This window comes from Euprymna scolopes, chromosome 43, assembly GCF_053919585.1.
Source record: "Euprymna scolopes isolate OS-2025 chromosome 43, ASM5391958v1, whole genome shotgun sequence".
NCBI classification, from domain to species: Eukaryota; Metazoa; Mollusca; class Cephalopoda; order Sepiida; family Sepiolidae; genus Euprymna; species Euprymna scolopes.
Genome location: NC_136524.1, coordinates 11,076,292 through 11,092,040, shown reverse-complemented (window position 1 = coordinate 11,092,040; position 15,749 = coordinate 11,076,292). Strand labels below are relative to the sequence as shown.

Sequence of the window (15,749 nt, the reverse complement as noted above, 5' to 3'; positions counted from 1 at the left end):
GAGCCATTCCACTTAAGTTAAGAAATTTACCGAATTTCCATTACTAACGATTACTATATTGTCTAATTGACTACTGTACACTCTTAACCCTTATCCTCGAGTGGTCTCTGGCCTTGATAAGTGGTTATGCCTATGTAAAAAAAAAATAGGCTAAAAATATAAATATGTTAATATATGCTAAAAATGAATGCTTAAATATGAATGAACTAAAATCTCCAAAAAAGTATGAATATGCTAAAATATAAAAATACTAGCGGGGGGTACCCGGCGTTGCCCGGGTGTTTTTGTGTGTGTGTGGTCGGAGAGGGTGGGGGTATTAATGAAAACCTAAGAATAAGCGAAGTAAAAAAAACAGAAAAACGAACATTTTAAAAAATCTGAAAAACACGTGAAAAATGGCTTAAATAACCCTGCTTCAATATTCAAATTTAAAAAATCGAAAAAAAAAAAGACATCTCACACCACGATTTGAACCCAAAACGTTTAGATAATGAGGCTGCGCTCTAAGCAACTGAGCTAAGATGACATCCATGATATTCTGTTGCTTTTTCAAATATTTAAAGTAAATCAAGTAACGACGTCATATGACGCATGCGTAGAAGCAAACTCGTCATGAGAGGACGGTTTTTGCTGACCCCCCCCCCTCCCTGTAGAAAACTGTTGATTTCAGGGTGAAGGAATTAACATTTTTGGCCAATTTTTCGATATTTATCAGGCGAAGGTTGGAAGTTTAAAATGATACCGATCTGGAAAAAATCCGTGACCCGTGTGGAAAGCTTTTGTGAGTCATACAAACACACATACATACATACATACAAACAAACACACATACATACATACATACATACATACACATATACATACATACATACAAACACACATACATACATACATACAAACACACATACATACATACATACAAACACACATTTTCGCTTTTATATATATAGACGAATAAAAATGTATATGCGAAAATTTGGTAAAATATTAATATGCTAAAATATGCTAAAATAAAATATGCTGTGATATAAAAAATATGAATCTGCTAAATTATGCTAAAAAATATGAAATATGCTAAATTATGAATATGCTAAAATATGCAAAAAACAGACAAAAAAAAGACAAAAGATGCTTATTAAACTTTACTTTTAATGTAAGAATTAAAGATTTAACAATGGATTTTTAAAGGATATTCTGTTTGGGTTAGTGCCATCATCTTGTTAGGAGAAAGAAAAGAATTTCTTTTTTGGTACTGTTGCATAATTTGAAGCAGATGTAATTCAGCATCTAATCGGCTTTGCTCGTAACCTGATGTCATGTGCTCGGGTTCGATTGTAATGTGATGTAAGACGTCGATCAACCAATCAATGCACTGCAAAGTAGCAGATGAACTTATCGAAACAAAAATTGGAAAGAAATAAAATTCATTAAATTCATTAAGCAGCAAACACCTGTAACAGCTTTTTCTGAAAACTGTGTAAACAAAAAGTGAATATCTCCAGTTTGGAAAAATATTTGATGACGCCGGAACAAGCAGTCTCATATTGTCAAACAAAAAGAAAAAATTAATTGCTAAAAAAAACCCAAAAAACCCTGCGTTTCCTGAGGTGAGAAGCGAAGTGCGTCATCGCTAAAATAAGATATGAGAAGAATGGAGATGCACGCGCATGCAGTGCACCCCCAACCTTCCCATGTTAAGAACGGCTTCTGGAATAAACACCCTCAACCTCCCCATGTTAAGAACGGCTTTCAAAATAAACACCCCTCCCTAACCTCCCCATGTTAAGAACAGCTTTTTTCGTATAGACACCCCTCCCCAACCTCCCCATGTTAAGAACGGCTTTCTGAATAGACACTCCTCCTCAACTGTACATGTTAAGAACCACCATTACCAAAAAAAAAACGTAATCAATTTATCTTTTCCTTAAAAAAAAAAGTTTCTTTGTTACATAAAAACTAAAAAGAAAACTTTGCTTATTTGTTTATTTTGAACTTTTTACAAAAAATAAAACCAAAAACTTGTAGATCATTGTTTCTTTGTTTAGTTTTTGTTTTGCTTAATACTGTTAAAATTATTATTATTCCTTCATATCTTATTTTTGTTAGAGCAGCGCATTTGTTATGCTTTCATAATTGGTGAATTGGCCATTAAAGTTACACAAGCCTTTTCTAATCTCACACAAAAACACGTGTTCACATTTCAAGCTATATTACTTGTCATATACATACGCGCACACAAGCATATGCGCCCACGTCCACACACGTACATATATTCACGTTCGCGTACATACACTCACATTCACGTGTATATACACACACGCTAACGTACACACATGTACACACACATGGGTAACGTCACTTCCCCCTTTCAAAGAAAATCCACACATGCGCAAAAGACCACCGGAAACACCTATAAAAGCAAGAGACAAGCTGTTTCCAGCCCTTTTCCAACTCGCTTTCCGAGGTGAGTGGTCGGCGCACCATGCCTCACGCCACTTGCTACTATGTGGGACAAAAAGCCAACAGACAGTATGTACACTTTATACACTTTCTCTCTCCATGAACTGGATTTACATTCTCACTCTTTCTCTCTCTATCTACTACTTGTGCCAGAGAACACCACCGCGTAGCTGACTGCTAATATGGCGCGCAGTTTAACTGATGTCAACCCTCTATCCTTTTCTTTGTCTACACGCTGGACTATCATTCCCATTTTCCACTACATCACTCACTTCTCTTCCCACGCACAAACAAACGATAGTGACCCGAACGTGAGATGAACACACATTTCCTTTTTCCTTCTATACTACCAATCCCGCAACAAATGATGGTTACACCCGCGTGGACATGAACACGTGTTATATCTAAAACATTCATTCTTTCAACAGTAAATAAACGACACGTTTATCTATTCCAGCAATTGAGTTTTGTTTCCTTCATTCCATTCATTTCATTATTTTTCTTTTGTAATGGGATTAGGATTTATATATACTAGTTTTCTACAAACACCATCATTATATGCATCCACATCCATGATGTTATAAACAGAACTGAGCGCATGGTAAGCAAGAAATTGACAAACGAATGGAGTTAAGTTCAAACATTTATTTAAAGTTAAATGATCGTGAAAAGACTGCTAGTGTGTCAGGATGTTGGTGACAGCGGCGATGACTACTTGTTGTTGATAGAATGTGTCCACAACATGGTTCACAGTAGTTGGTGGCGACGGCGGCGATGACTACTTGCTTTTGATAGAGCAGTGTTCACAACGCGGTTCACAGTAGTTGGTGGCGACGGCGGCAGCGATGATTATTGTTGTTGGTTAGAGCGGTATTCACAACACGGTTCACAGTAGTTGGTGGCGACGGCGGCAGCGATGATTATTGTTGTTGGTTAGAGCGGTATTCACAACGCGGTTCACAGTAGTTGGTGGCGACGGCGGCAGCGATGATTATTGTTGTTGGTTAGAGCGGTATTCACAATGCGGTTCACAGTAGTTGGTGGCGACGGCGGCAGCGATGATTATTGTTGTTGGTTAGAGCGGTGTTCACAACGCGGTTCACAGTAGTTGGTGGCGACGGCAGTGGCGATGACTATTTGTTGTTGATAGAGCGGTGTTCACAACACGGTTCACAGTAGTTGGTGGTGACAGCGGTGACGGCGGTGATGACTATTTGTTGTTGATAAAGTGAGCAGACAGTGTTGCACACATTATTATAATGGTGGCATGGACGTAGTTGAAAACAAAAGAGCAAATTTAAAATTAGCTTGCATTTTGCTTTTTTTAATTGTGTTTATTTATTGTGTCTTGATGCGTTTTAGGGAATCGTCTGTTTGGTGTATGTATGTATGTGTTATATTGATTTAAAGCTGAAAAAGTTGTGAATGTAACCTAGTTGGTGTTAAATTGTTGCAATGTTTTGTGTAATACTTATTTGCATTAATATGCTGTCTAAGTTGCGTTTACTGCGATGCTTGTGTTTTACATTTTGGTTTTCTCTTTTGTTGTGCATCATTATCTGGCGGTTTTCTTGGTTGAAGTGATGTGCAAGCTATTCTATTGATGTGTGTATGTGAGAGAATGGGCTTTGAAATTGATGTGTGTATTTATTGAGTTCATTTGTATTCACTCGACGAACATCTTTGTCTTGCCGTCACCATTATTGACTGTCGCAGCTGCTGCTGCTTTCTGGTTTATCATGTAAATATAGAGGGATATGCGAATATAACAATGCCCCCCCCCAGATCCCGACCATATTTACATGATAAAGTCTCTGAACTGTGCGGGGAGTTGTTCCCTTGTTGTCCTTGCTGGGACTTGCTTAGGTTGATCCATTTGTGAGTCGGGCACCAGAATCTCCTCGACGTTATGTGTAATGCTGTGCGATGGCTGTTGCCCACTGACGTTGCAATGTGGGGGCGGAAAAGCATTAGTAGAAAGGTGGGGAGGGCGTGGGGCTATGCGCCGAATATGTGCACGGTGTACCCAGGCCGTGGCGCCGTTCTCGTCCTGCACTTGATACATCATGTTGTTTGTTTTGGTAATCGAAAAGATCTCTATCCAATGGATATGGAATCATTGTGCAGTGGCTGATTGTGGCTGATGAAGTAGTACCTTGTCCCCTACTTCGAGCGAGTTCATGTAAGAGGGCTGGTTTTTGTTGCTCTCCATTTTGTGATCGGCCTCATCCCTAGCCAGAGCAACACGCTGGTGAACCTGTCTCAATAGTGCATTAATTTGCATGCTATATGCTCCTGGATCATCGCTCCTAATTTCCTTTTTGTGAGGAGTCGGGAGTCTGATGTTGTGGTGATGGCCTGAGATTGTGTGGGGAGACACCCGAGGCTTTGTTGGTTGTGGCGTTCATGGACGAAATGACGGATTGAAGGATGTCCGTCCATTCGCAGTTTTTGTCCTCACATAATACATCAGTAAAGGGCATTTTTCATTGTTTGGTGCCGTCTTTCTATGTTCCCCAAGCTCTATGGGTGTGGTGGGCAATGGAGCTCCTGTGTGATGGACATCTGGTCGCAGAATTATCGGTAGACTTCTCCTGTGATGTGCGTGCATGGTATCTCTCTGTGTCGCAGGAAAAATTGATATAATCCACGGGCGGCATCGATAGCGCAATCTCTTGAAGTACCGGCTGAAGCTGTCTAATATTGTGAGTATGTAGCGCTTTCCCTTAGAGTTGGGCATTGAGACAAAGTCTATGAAGATGAGGTCAAATGGTCTCTTACCACGTTTACAATGGCTCATGTGCCAGCGAGTGTGTCTGCCATAGTTTCCCTTGCACTTTGCACATGTCATGCAAGAGTCGGCATAGGCTTGAACGTTGCTATTTTTGGACTCCCATCAATAACTAGAAAGGAGTTCCTGCATCCGAGTTATTCCCGGATGGTTGTTGGCGTCGTGTGCCAAGTTGAGATATTTGGGTCGGAGTTTGGGGATGTTTTTGGTCCCTTATCATTAAGACGGCAGTTCCAGGCTTGAGGAGGAAGAACTGATGGAACTTTCTTTTGAACAGCTTGGCCCGATGATCATCAGAGTCGATTTGTGGGCATCTTAGTTGGGAAGATTGAAGAGCACGTATAATCTTGGCTAGAGCCTCATCTTTTTGTTGTTCGGCTGCGATGTCCAAGTGGTTGCAGATTTCTTCGGCAGGGATGATGGCGTTGGCATGGTAGGCAAAGAATGCATCACTGATACGTTTCTGTGTGCTAACGTTCTGCAGTGTGTGTGTGTGTGTTGGGGACGAGTTGTAGGCTGTTGATGTCACCAACGCATCATGATGGGTTGGAATCGTTTAGCGTGAATGTTTTCCCTGCTGGCTCGGGGTTGCTCAGAGCCTTGGTTTTCTTCTTTCTGCAACCTCTGCTGAGCATATCAGCCCATATATTGGACTCGCCCTCCACATACTCTAGGACGAACTAATAATACGATATCTCCTCCTGCCATCTGCGTATTTTGGCATTATTAAATTCCCGTTGGTCCAAGTATGTGAGTGATTTGTGGTCTGTGAAAATGATGAAGGGGCGGCTGTGTAGAAAATTGTCGAATTTCAGTATCGCCCACTTCACGTTCCGTTGTGGACCAATTCTGTTCGGTGGGGCTGAATGTATGAGATGCGACTCCGATGATGTTTTTCCTCCCGTTGTCGTTCTCCTGCATTAAAATTGCCCCACATGCAACTTCACTGGCATTTGTAGTCAGTGTGAATGGTTTAGAGAATTCAGGAAACAAGATGACCAGTGAGAGGACAACCGGTCCTTGATTCTTCTAAAAGCCCTGTCAGCATTCTCTGTCCAGTGGAATGGCCTGGCCTTGTTGAATTCGTGTATGGGGGCCATTAGCTTCGAGAACATGCTCGACTTGACTTGTTCATGTAGGCGCGTCTCGAGAAATTGTCTGATCAATACCAGATGGCCGATGAGGCTTTGGAGTTCTTTTCTTGTAGTTGGGGGCTTCATTTCTCTAATGGCCTGAACGTATCCGGGGTCAGTTTTGAACCCCACACTGGTTATCATACGGCCAAGAAATTTGGCCTTGGGTGTGAGGAATGAGCATTTCTCTGGGTTCAGCTTGAGTTCAAACTTCTGGAGGACAGAGAATAGCTGTTCGAGTGTGAGGATGTAGTCGTCGAATGTCTTGGCGTGCACCAAGTTGTCGCGCAACGAGACTGTATCCAAGGCCTCTGCTACACAATGAGAAAAGATTTGTCCCGCTGATGTAAGGCCAAATGCTAGGTGTGTGTATTGGTAGCAGCGGTCTTTCCAGGTGAACGCCGTTTTATGCCTGTCCTGCTCGTCAATTTCGATCTGCCAGTATCTGCTGCGTAGATCAAGGGAGGCAAAGTATCTGTTGCCTTTGCTGATTTTGTTAAATAGGTGATTGATCCTGGGTATTGGGTAGGGGTCCAGGTCGATTAGCACCTTGTTTAGTGTCCTCTTGAAGTTGGCAACAATACGAATTGACCCATTCTTCTTGCAGACGGCAAATACCGGGCTGTTGGAGCCATTGGGGTCATAGCAGGTTTCTTTGACGACCTTATCCTCCAGGTGACTGATCTTGGAGTCAACCTCCGCTTCCAGGGCTTGAGCGATTGGATGCTGTTTTTGACTACGTGACTGGCCATTGGTCAGTATTCGGACACGTCGGATGAATGTGCCCTTGTCATTCTTTTCAGTACCGATGATATTGGCATACCGGATCAATAGGCTAGCAGTGGCATCTAACTCCTCATGGTTTGGATGGTCCGGCAGCAAAAAACCTGTGTTGACTTTCAGTCATAGCTTTTCTTCCACGCTGCAAGGTTAAGGATGTGATCCGACAGCTTAGTGAGCCTGCACACTTCCAAAGTGGGTGTTGTAGGCGGGGATGTGGGTTGGTAACAGTGTCTGTATGATGGTGGCTGTGTGTGTTTTACCACCCCGGGCGGGTGTGCAACTGAACTCCACCGTTGCTTGTCTGTTGTTAATAGCATATGAACTAAGCGTCTCATGGCCTATCACGTTCTGCCCTGCCCAATTAGGATTGGTGTCATCTGGGCTGTTACTAGCATGGCAACACCTCTGAATGCAGAAAAATTCCGGTCACCAATTGCTATGTCGCAGGTGAGTTCTCCAAGGACAGTGACATTGCCACTGATGCCTCTTATTTGGGAGTTTGAATGGGTTACGTACTTCCTGGCCCCATCTGGTATCTGTGATATTGGTATGATGCAGGTTGAGCATCCCGAGTCCAACATCGCGACATTGGAAAAGCTTGTATCACCGATGGTGAAGGTGGAATGGACCAAAGGAGAACGAAGAATGTGTCCTTGGAGGTTGCAAATGTGATGACTGCTATTCAGTTGGGTCGGATGAGGCATCACATCTCGACCAGACCGAAGTGAAAATCCTGGTCCTCCTCTTCCAGTGTGCCATCGTTCATAGTTGCGACAAAGGCTTGTGCCTGTTTGTGGGGCAGGTACCGATATCTGCTGTTGTATCTGAAACAGCGGCCTTTGAGGTATTTCTGGCACACGGGGGGACTTTTCGGTTGTTGATCAGCCTCCCGATTCTGTTGCCGAAGTGGGTTGATTTGTTTGCTAGTGCTCATACGGTTCGAGCGAGGGTGTCTGTTGGGCCTGGTGTGTTTGTTTGTTGGGCTTTTCTGACTCAAGTGGTGTTTCTGAGAGAGGAATGCAGTGTCCTGGAGAGTTGCAGAGTCGGATTTTACGCCACAATCCAGGTATCTCTGGACCTCCGATGCTATGCCCGTTGCATTGTAGTGGCTGTCCATTGTTTTGACAAGGTGGGGGTAGATGTTATAGTTCCATACCTTGACCTTTTCACTCATAAGCATTGCACCTATGATTGAAAAGAGCCCGTTGACAGATAGCTCAGAATTCTTGTCCTTCTTAAATTTTCTCTTGATGTGCACGGCCGCTTCTCTAAGCATATTTTCAAGCTGGCCCGCAAAATCTGTCAATTTTTCATCCTCTCGCCACTCTAGGTCCCAGGCTCAGCTCGTGTTGAAACGTGGTCATCTGGCTGCCATGGGTAACCAGGAGATACTCCTTTAAGAGGGTGAAGGTGGCTGTATCATGCTCAGAGTTGAGCATCTGCTGGAATATGCCTTGGTCTAACAAGTCCTTTGCTGACTTAATGAATTCGTCTTCCAGGCTGAGGTAAAATGGTAGTTCTGGTGCGACGTGAATCATATATATTTTGTTTAGCATAGTGATAAACTGACTTACGTCGTTTCCTGGGTGGAAGGTATTTTGCTGTCGCATGGCATCTCGAATTATTTGTTGATGCATGAGCAGTCTGTAATCGCCATTAGCCTGAACAGTGGTGGTTGTTATCACCGCTGATTTCAGAGCAGCTGTCATGTCGTCTATCTCAAGTTGAATAACTCGAAGCGCATCTTCAAAAGGCTGTGTGGGTCCGGTGATCAAGTTGAAAATAAGCTGCCGCTGTTTCTTAATCAACGTGAACAGTTCAGACCGTGTAAAATCAGCGTAGTTATTCATGTTCTTCTTGCTAAACGCTCTGACACCTGTTGTTATAAACAGAACTGAGCATATGATAAGCTAGAAATTGAAAAACGAATGGGATTAAGTTTAAACGTTAATTTAAAGTTAAATGATCATGAAAAGACTGCTGGCATGTCAGGATGTTGGTGATGACGGTGGTGGCGATGATTACTTCTTGTAGATAGAGCGGTGTTCACAACACGGTTCACAGTAGTTGGTGGCGGCGGCGACGATGACTACTTGTTGCTGATAGAGTGGTGTTCACAACGTGGTTCATAGTAGTTGGTGGTGAAGGTGGCGATGGCGGCGATGACTACTTGTTGTTGATAAAGCGAGCAGACAGTGTTGACTGTTGCACACATTTTTATAATGGTGATGCGGATGTAGTTGAAGACAAAAGGGCAAATTTAAAATTAGCTTATATTTTGCTTTTTTTAATTGTGTTTGTTTTATTGACTGTTGCAGCTGCTGCTGCTGCTTCCTGGATTATCCGTAAATATGAAGGGATATGCGATATAACATTGACAAAACTCAAGTTTAACCGTATTTAGGATTTATTCTGAATCTGATTTAACAATTATAATTAAACCGTGTTATATGCCTAATACTATTTTGACTTGGCAGAGGAAGTATTTAGGGCACTTAATGATCTGTTATTTTGAACCTGTTTCTGTGTGAATGCCACCAAATTCTTCTCTTGTTCAATATATTATTGCATTCATATTCTAAAATTCTGATCTTCTCCTCTAGACACAGGTTACATCTTTGATTGAAAGTATTAGGAGTCTTGAATTTACATAGGACCGGCCAATTATTATCCCACTTTATTGATCAATGCTACTTAGACAAATCCATTTGATTCTTCAATTCGGATTTTAAGAAAAGTATGTGCGTTGCTGCCATTTACAAGAGGAAATTCCAATACAAATCTTCCTTTTATTCTTATCCTCTTTTGGAAAAAAAATAGTTGCTTCATATACAGCGTTTAAGATGCAGTCATCCTCCAATGAGCAGTGAATTATTATTCTACAATTATACCTGTCACTACTGATGACTGCCATTGGAAGATAATTGTCGTTTACATTTCAGTGACAATTTGCATTTTTGGAATGATTAAATTTGTGCACCTAACACTTAACTTTTTAATTGTTAAATTAAAACGCTTTTCACTTCCTGTCCCGTCGTGGCTGAGCTGTAAGATGCCAGGTTTTTTCCCACTTTTTTTCCACCTTCATTTCAAAGTTTTGGGTTCGAGTTGACCTGCCTCCCAAAACTTTTTTCTTTTACACCGACAAACACCTGGGCAACGCCGGGCACCCACGCTAGTCTAATATATAAAAAGCAAAATGGGTGCAAGCATTTGTGTATGTCCACGAAAGGCTTTTCGTGTGGGGGTTCTCACGTCGGTTAGATTCCGGTAGAAGTTTTCGCATACTTCAGATTGTATTATCTCAGATTTGCAAACGGACGTCGTTTCTATCTTTTTTTTTGATCGAGTTAAACAAAATTCCCACCATGCCTTTCTCTGAGGTGTTTGTTTGTCTGTTTCGTATAAATAAAGCAAAATTATTGGAACACAAACGCCAATGCCTGGCCTTCACCTGGGTAAGATCTGTTCTGTAATTGGTCCTTGGTCAATGTAGGGGAAACTCTTCATACTAAGACAATTATTATTTATTTGGAAACTGCCAGAGTGCCCCCGCCCCTTTTTAGAGGAGCTGCTCTTCACCCCACATTCAAATCAACCTTTGTGGGAGGTTTAAAAGTAACACCATTTCTGCAAGTCATCTTTTTGATTGACTACATTAAATTTGAACGCTTTACACTTCTGGTCACATCATGGAGTAGCGGTAAGACGTCAGATTTTCTGTCACTTTCTTTTCCGCCTTCGCATCACAGGTTCAAGCCTGCCTGCCTTCCTACTACCACTTTTTTTTTTTTTCCCCTCAACACACATCTACAAAAACCCGGTCAACACCAGGCTAGTCTATTATATAAAAAATGTTAGTTTGTGTGTGTGTGTGTGTGTGTGTGTGTGGTGTTTTTATGTCTACCTAAAACTTTTGGCAAACACATCAGACCATGACAAAATCAGTATCGTTAGATAAAAAATAAGTAAACATTAGGCAAAAAGAATAAGTCTGTCCTGGTCAACTGCAAGGAGGGTTCAGTTTTTGTGTTGACATTTTTGCAAGTCATATACCTACCAATCTCAACCTTTATAAAACCTTATTCTGAGCACCCATGAAGTCATAAGTTGCCGTAGCCATTGCTTTTTTCACCTCTTTTTCATCTTTTGCACTACAGGTTTGAGCCTTGCTATTGCGGCTAATTTATTTTTTTGTGCATGCACGGGTACTTGCTGCTATTTTGATTGAAGAAAAGTTGTTTTTTTAGGGCTGGGGACTGGTTGCTCAGTAGCCTTAGTATACCACGTTTCTCCACCTGGGAAATGCAGGGTACCCATGCTAGTTATTATCATATTTTACGTTTCTAGGACAGTAGGATTTATTAAAGCAGGTAGGTGAGAAAGAGTCAACTGAAAGAAACAGCAACTGACTTCCTCAGCTTTGAGTTCCACAGAGAATCTCCCAAATATAGAGTGAAACTCAGAAAATCAGAAAATTATTCCTATTCTATTTTCATTCCCTACATTGTATTGCACCCCCCCCCCAGATACACAGAGGCCTGCTTATACTGCTGTCACACATGTTTTGGTACACCAATCACTAGTCTTTCCCTCTGAGACAGGGTCTAAAAAAGAACCTCCAATCTAATAGGTCCCACACTGTCGACCAAGTTCCAACGCCTGTCCCATCACTGCAGTGTTGCATCTCTGTGCATAATGGAATATGCTCCAATCAAATCATTGCTCTGGTACCCCTTTTAATGTAATTACCTTCGACTAAATAGACAATCAGCTAAATCCAACACCTTCATTGTAAAGGTCCCCAGATGCCAGAAGGCTTCTTTCCTTAAACTGCTCTGAAACTCTCTCCTTGTTTCCTGTTTCCCTGTTTAAGATGCAGAAATTTAAATGTAATGTGAACAAACATCTCATTGCTTAACTTAGAATTCCCTTATGGATATGGCTTCTAATTCACAGTAGCTCAGTGGCAAATGTGCCATATTTGAAATGAATTAGAGGGGGAAAAAATGTGACTATAAAGAAATATAGGTGCATGAAAGAAAAATTACCTGTGTAGGAGCGGAACCAGGTAAGTCATCATATACTCTGTTATGTTGTATATCATCTTCATCTCCATCCCAAGGTAATTTATTTTTACCTTTACCTGCACTAAGAAACCTTCTTTGCCTGTCATCAGAAAGGGAAGTGTGCATTATGCTCTCGTTGATAGACGTGGAATCCTCCGTGGATTCATATCGAGCAGAGCTGCTTCTTCCACTTACAGCGTCGATCCACTCAATATCTGCATTCTGCGAACATCCACTCATTTTTCTTTGGCTTGCCGATGAAGGTACAGATAGTGCATATTCAACTAGCCCGTCTTTATCCAGGCGGGGGAGGTGCCGTCTTCCCAGTCGAGCTTGAACAGCTGCCATCAGGCCTTTCTCTGATTTCTCATTGATTTCAGTATGATTGACCACCTAACAGAAAAAAAGACAAGAAATAATGTTACAATATATATATATATATATATATATATATATATATATATATATATATATATATATATATATATATATATTAGTCTTTTAATATGAGATGGTATATATATATATTTCCACAATCAAATAATGCTGCAGTTCACAAAAACCATGAAAAATGTAGATCAGAAGTCCAAAGCGAGTTTCACCCTCCTTTTGGGCTCATCAATAGAACATCGCCTGTCTTCGATTTGGATCTGCATCTTTCATAGTTTGCGTGAGCTGCAGTATTTTACAGCAATGCTGGATCTATCCTTGCGCCTGATTTTTGGATAATTACATCCCACTTGAAGAGAATGTATTACTTTCATCTCATCAGAAAAAGTCAGCATTCATTCATGCTGCCTGAAACATAATCTGATCATCCTGTGGCAGATGACATGCATTGGAAGTTTGTTTAAAGTAAATCTGGTTTACACAAAGCCAGCCTCACTCGCTCATCTCAACCAGCCTGATCTAGTGCCAGAACAGGGTCAACACAGCTGGAGGCCAGGTGGGATGCAAGAACCGCCAGAACACACATTCCAACACACACATTCCAAACCAACACTGAGACAACCAATAACGGCTCTTGCACTCTACCAAATTGCCCCATCAATAATAAAGGATTATGCAGGTGCATGTATTCCATATATCAAATATGCAATGAATTTTACATTGCTAGAATTGTTAGGCCATTGAAAATATGCATAAAAGAACCCACTACAACCAAAATATCCTCATTACATAAACACCTGCCTCACAATCACAATACTACAAAAGACATACAAATAAAAGTACTAGCCATAGAAAAAGACCAAGGTAATCTGAGACTTAAAGAATCAGTGCTAATAAAGAAATTCAACTCTAAAATAAACTGGAATGGAGCTAAATTGCAGCTTCTTTATATAACCACATGAACAGCTACACCACTCTTAACATGCATTCGCTACTTATAATAACAAACCTCATTTATGATAAACTACTAGTATTTGGTAATATCAGCCAAACACATGAAACTACATTTGAGCTCCATGCAATACTAATTAATGTGTATAACATGATATTATATGATAAATAGACAATAACACACCTATAAACCCATGATATAATTAACTATGACGTCCTTGACAATTAAGTTAGTAATCTATCTATCTATATATCTATAAAAGTGAACGTGTCTGTCTGTCTGTCTGTCTGAAAAACGTATGTGTTTTACGCGTTAACTTTTGCATTATAGTATATACAATGCAATAAATGCACATTTATCTTTATTATAGAGTGGATCAGAGAGTTATCTTTATGGCTTTGTGAGCACAAGAAAATGACTTGTCGACCATATTGGGGATCATAGGACTTAAGAACCTCAGATGTACTAGAGACAAGCAAACAAAAAAACACCAACAACAACAACAATAGTAAAAAAAAAAAAAAAGTTGAAGTTTTTTGAGTACTATAATTGGAATACCGTCAGGGTCGGTTGCTTTACTGGAATCAAGGTTTTTGATTAGCTTGGCAACATCACGTACAGATATTTGTATATCACATAGTGTGTTTTCTGATACAGGAAGAAATATTGGGGGTTGGCAGCCTTGGTCACAAAGGGTAGAATTGGCTGCAAAGTTCTTGGCAAAAAGTTTGGCTTTGTCTGATGCTGACAAGATTACCTCAGATGCATTGATAATAGTTGGGATAGAGCACACGCTTCTGTTCAGGATTCTGTTTGATATTTGCCAAAACTGGTGGGAACTAAGCCACTGCTCAGTTACTTTGGACTTAACGGACTGAGCATACAACTCTCTTGCGTTCTTTATTACTTTTTTATAATAGTTGCTGGCAGTTCTGAAAGCGGCTTTAGTCTCAGTACATCTATTACGTTGGAAGCAATGGAAAAGGTGATTTCTGTGCACAATGGTAGCAGCACATTCTGAAGAGAACCACGGCTGGCTATTAGGTTTTGGCTAGAACTTTTTCGAGGGTATGAAACGGTATATACCTACAATTAACCATTCTGTCAGGTCTGATACTATAAAGGACACATCCTTTTTAAACATGGAATGCAGAGGTAGATCTGATATAAATGTACGGCAGCTATCCCAGTCAGCCATAGCGTATCAATATACTGTATGATGGAGAGGTACATCTGAAGATTTATTACATTTCATTTTTATCTTAACTGATATAACAGAGTGGTCGGAAGATCCAAGTGGAGACAGAACAGAAGCTGAACACAGTTCGGGGCAAGTTGTGAGAAAAACGTCTAGGAGACTTGCATACTGGCCCTCAGTATACAAACGGGTGGGTTAATGAACAATCTAAGTAAGGTATGTGGAGAAATCATGTCAGAACCTCCCCTCATCATCGGTCTTGTTTGAGTGAGTTAACCATTCCAGATTGTAAACATTGAAGTCTCCACAGACATGAATATTAGCTGAAGGATAAGCAGATAGGATGTGGTCAATTTTCTCAGATATGCTTTTAAAGATAGTAACTCCGCTGTTGTGGGGGCGATAGAGAGCAAATATAAATGCAGTAGTTTTCGCAAATGCAATCCAGAAGCACATACAGTGTAAGTTAGGATCTTCTCTGATCTGGAAATGCCCTTACCACATGGAAAGCCATCTTTAATATAGGCACATATTCCATGCCCATGGTGCTCCTGGGGGTCAGATTTGGAAGTTAAATTAGAGTATCCTTTAATTACGAACTCATTTAGGGAAATAGTCATTCCAATGCCAGTTTTGCTTAGGAATAATATGTCTGGTTTAGTCTCCTGTAATTGGGTTTCAACCTCTGGAAGGTTAGAATGTGAATCCCTGATGTCCGAGAAGGAGATATGGTAGTGGGGGTCTATGTTAGAAGTTGGAGATCCGGGTTTTATCGTGTATTTTTTCTTGAAACTTTTCATGATGGAATTTTGTGGTTTGTGGACTAGGTCGATAGACTTGCTTAGAACAGGGCAGAGAGGGAAAGTAAGAGAGAAAAAGAAACAAAGAAATATTCTTTTTGTAGAACATGATAAGGTAAAGCCATGACAATTACTCACTAATATGGCATCAAGAAGCCCCACCAGAAGCTACT

General features: G+C 40.9%; 1 protein-coding gene across 1 annotated transcript in view; it reads right to left on the bottom strand.

Moving 5' to 3' along the window:
* Positions 1 to 15,749, bottom strand: part of LOC145268182 (TOG array regulator of axonemal microtubules protein 1-like) — a 156,204-nt gene that overhangs the window by 115,892 nt on the left and 24,563 nt on the right. The window contains exon 3 of the mRNA XM_080123413.1: positions 12,219 to 12,629. Within this exon, the coding sequence (XP_079979539.1) occupies positions 12,219 to 12,629 (411 nt within the window). The remainder of the gene's footprint in view (positions 1 to 12,218; positions 12,630 to 15,749) is intronic.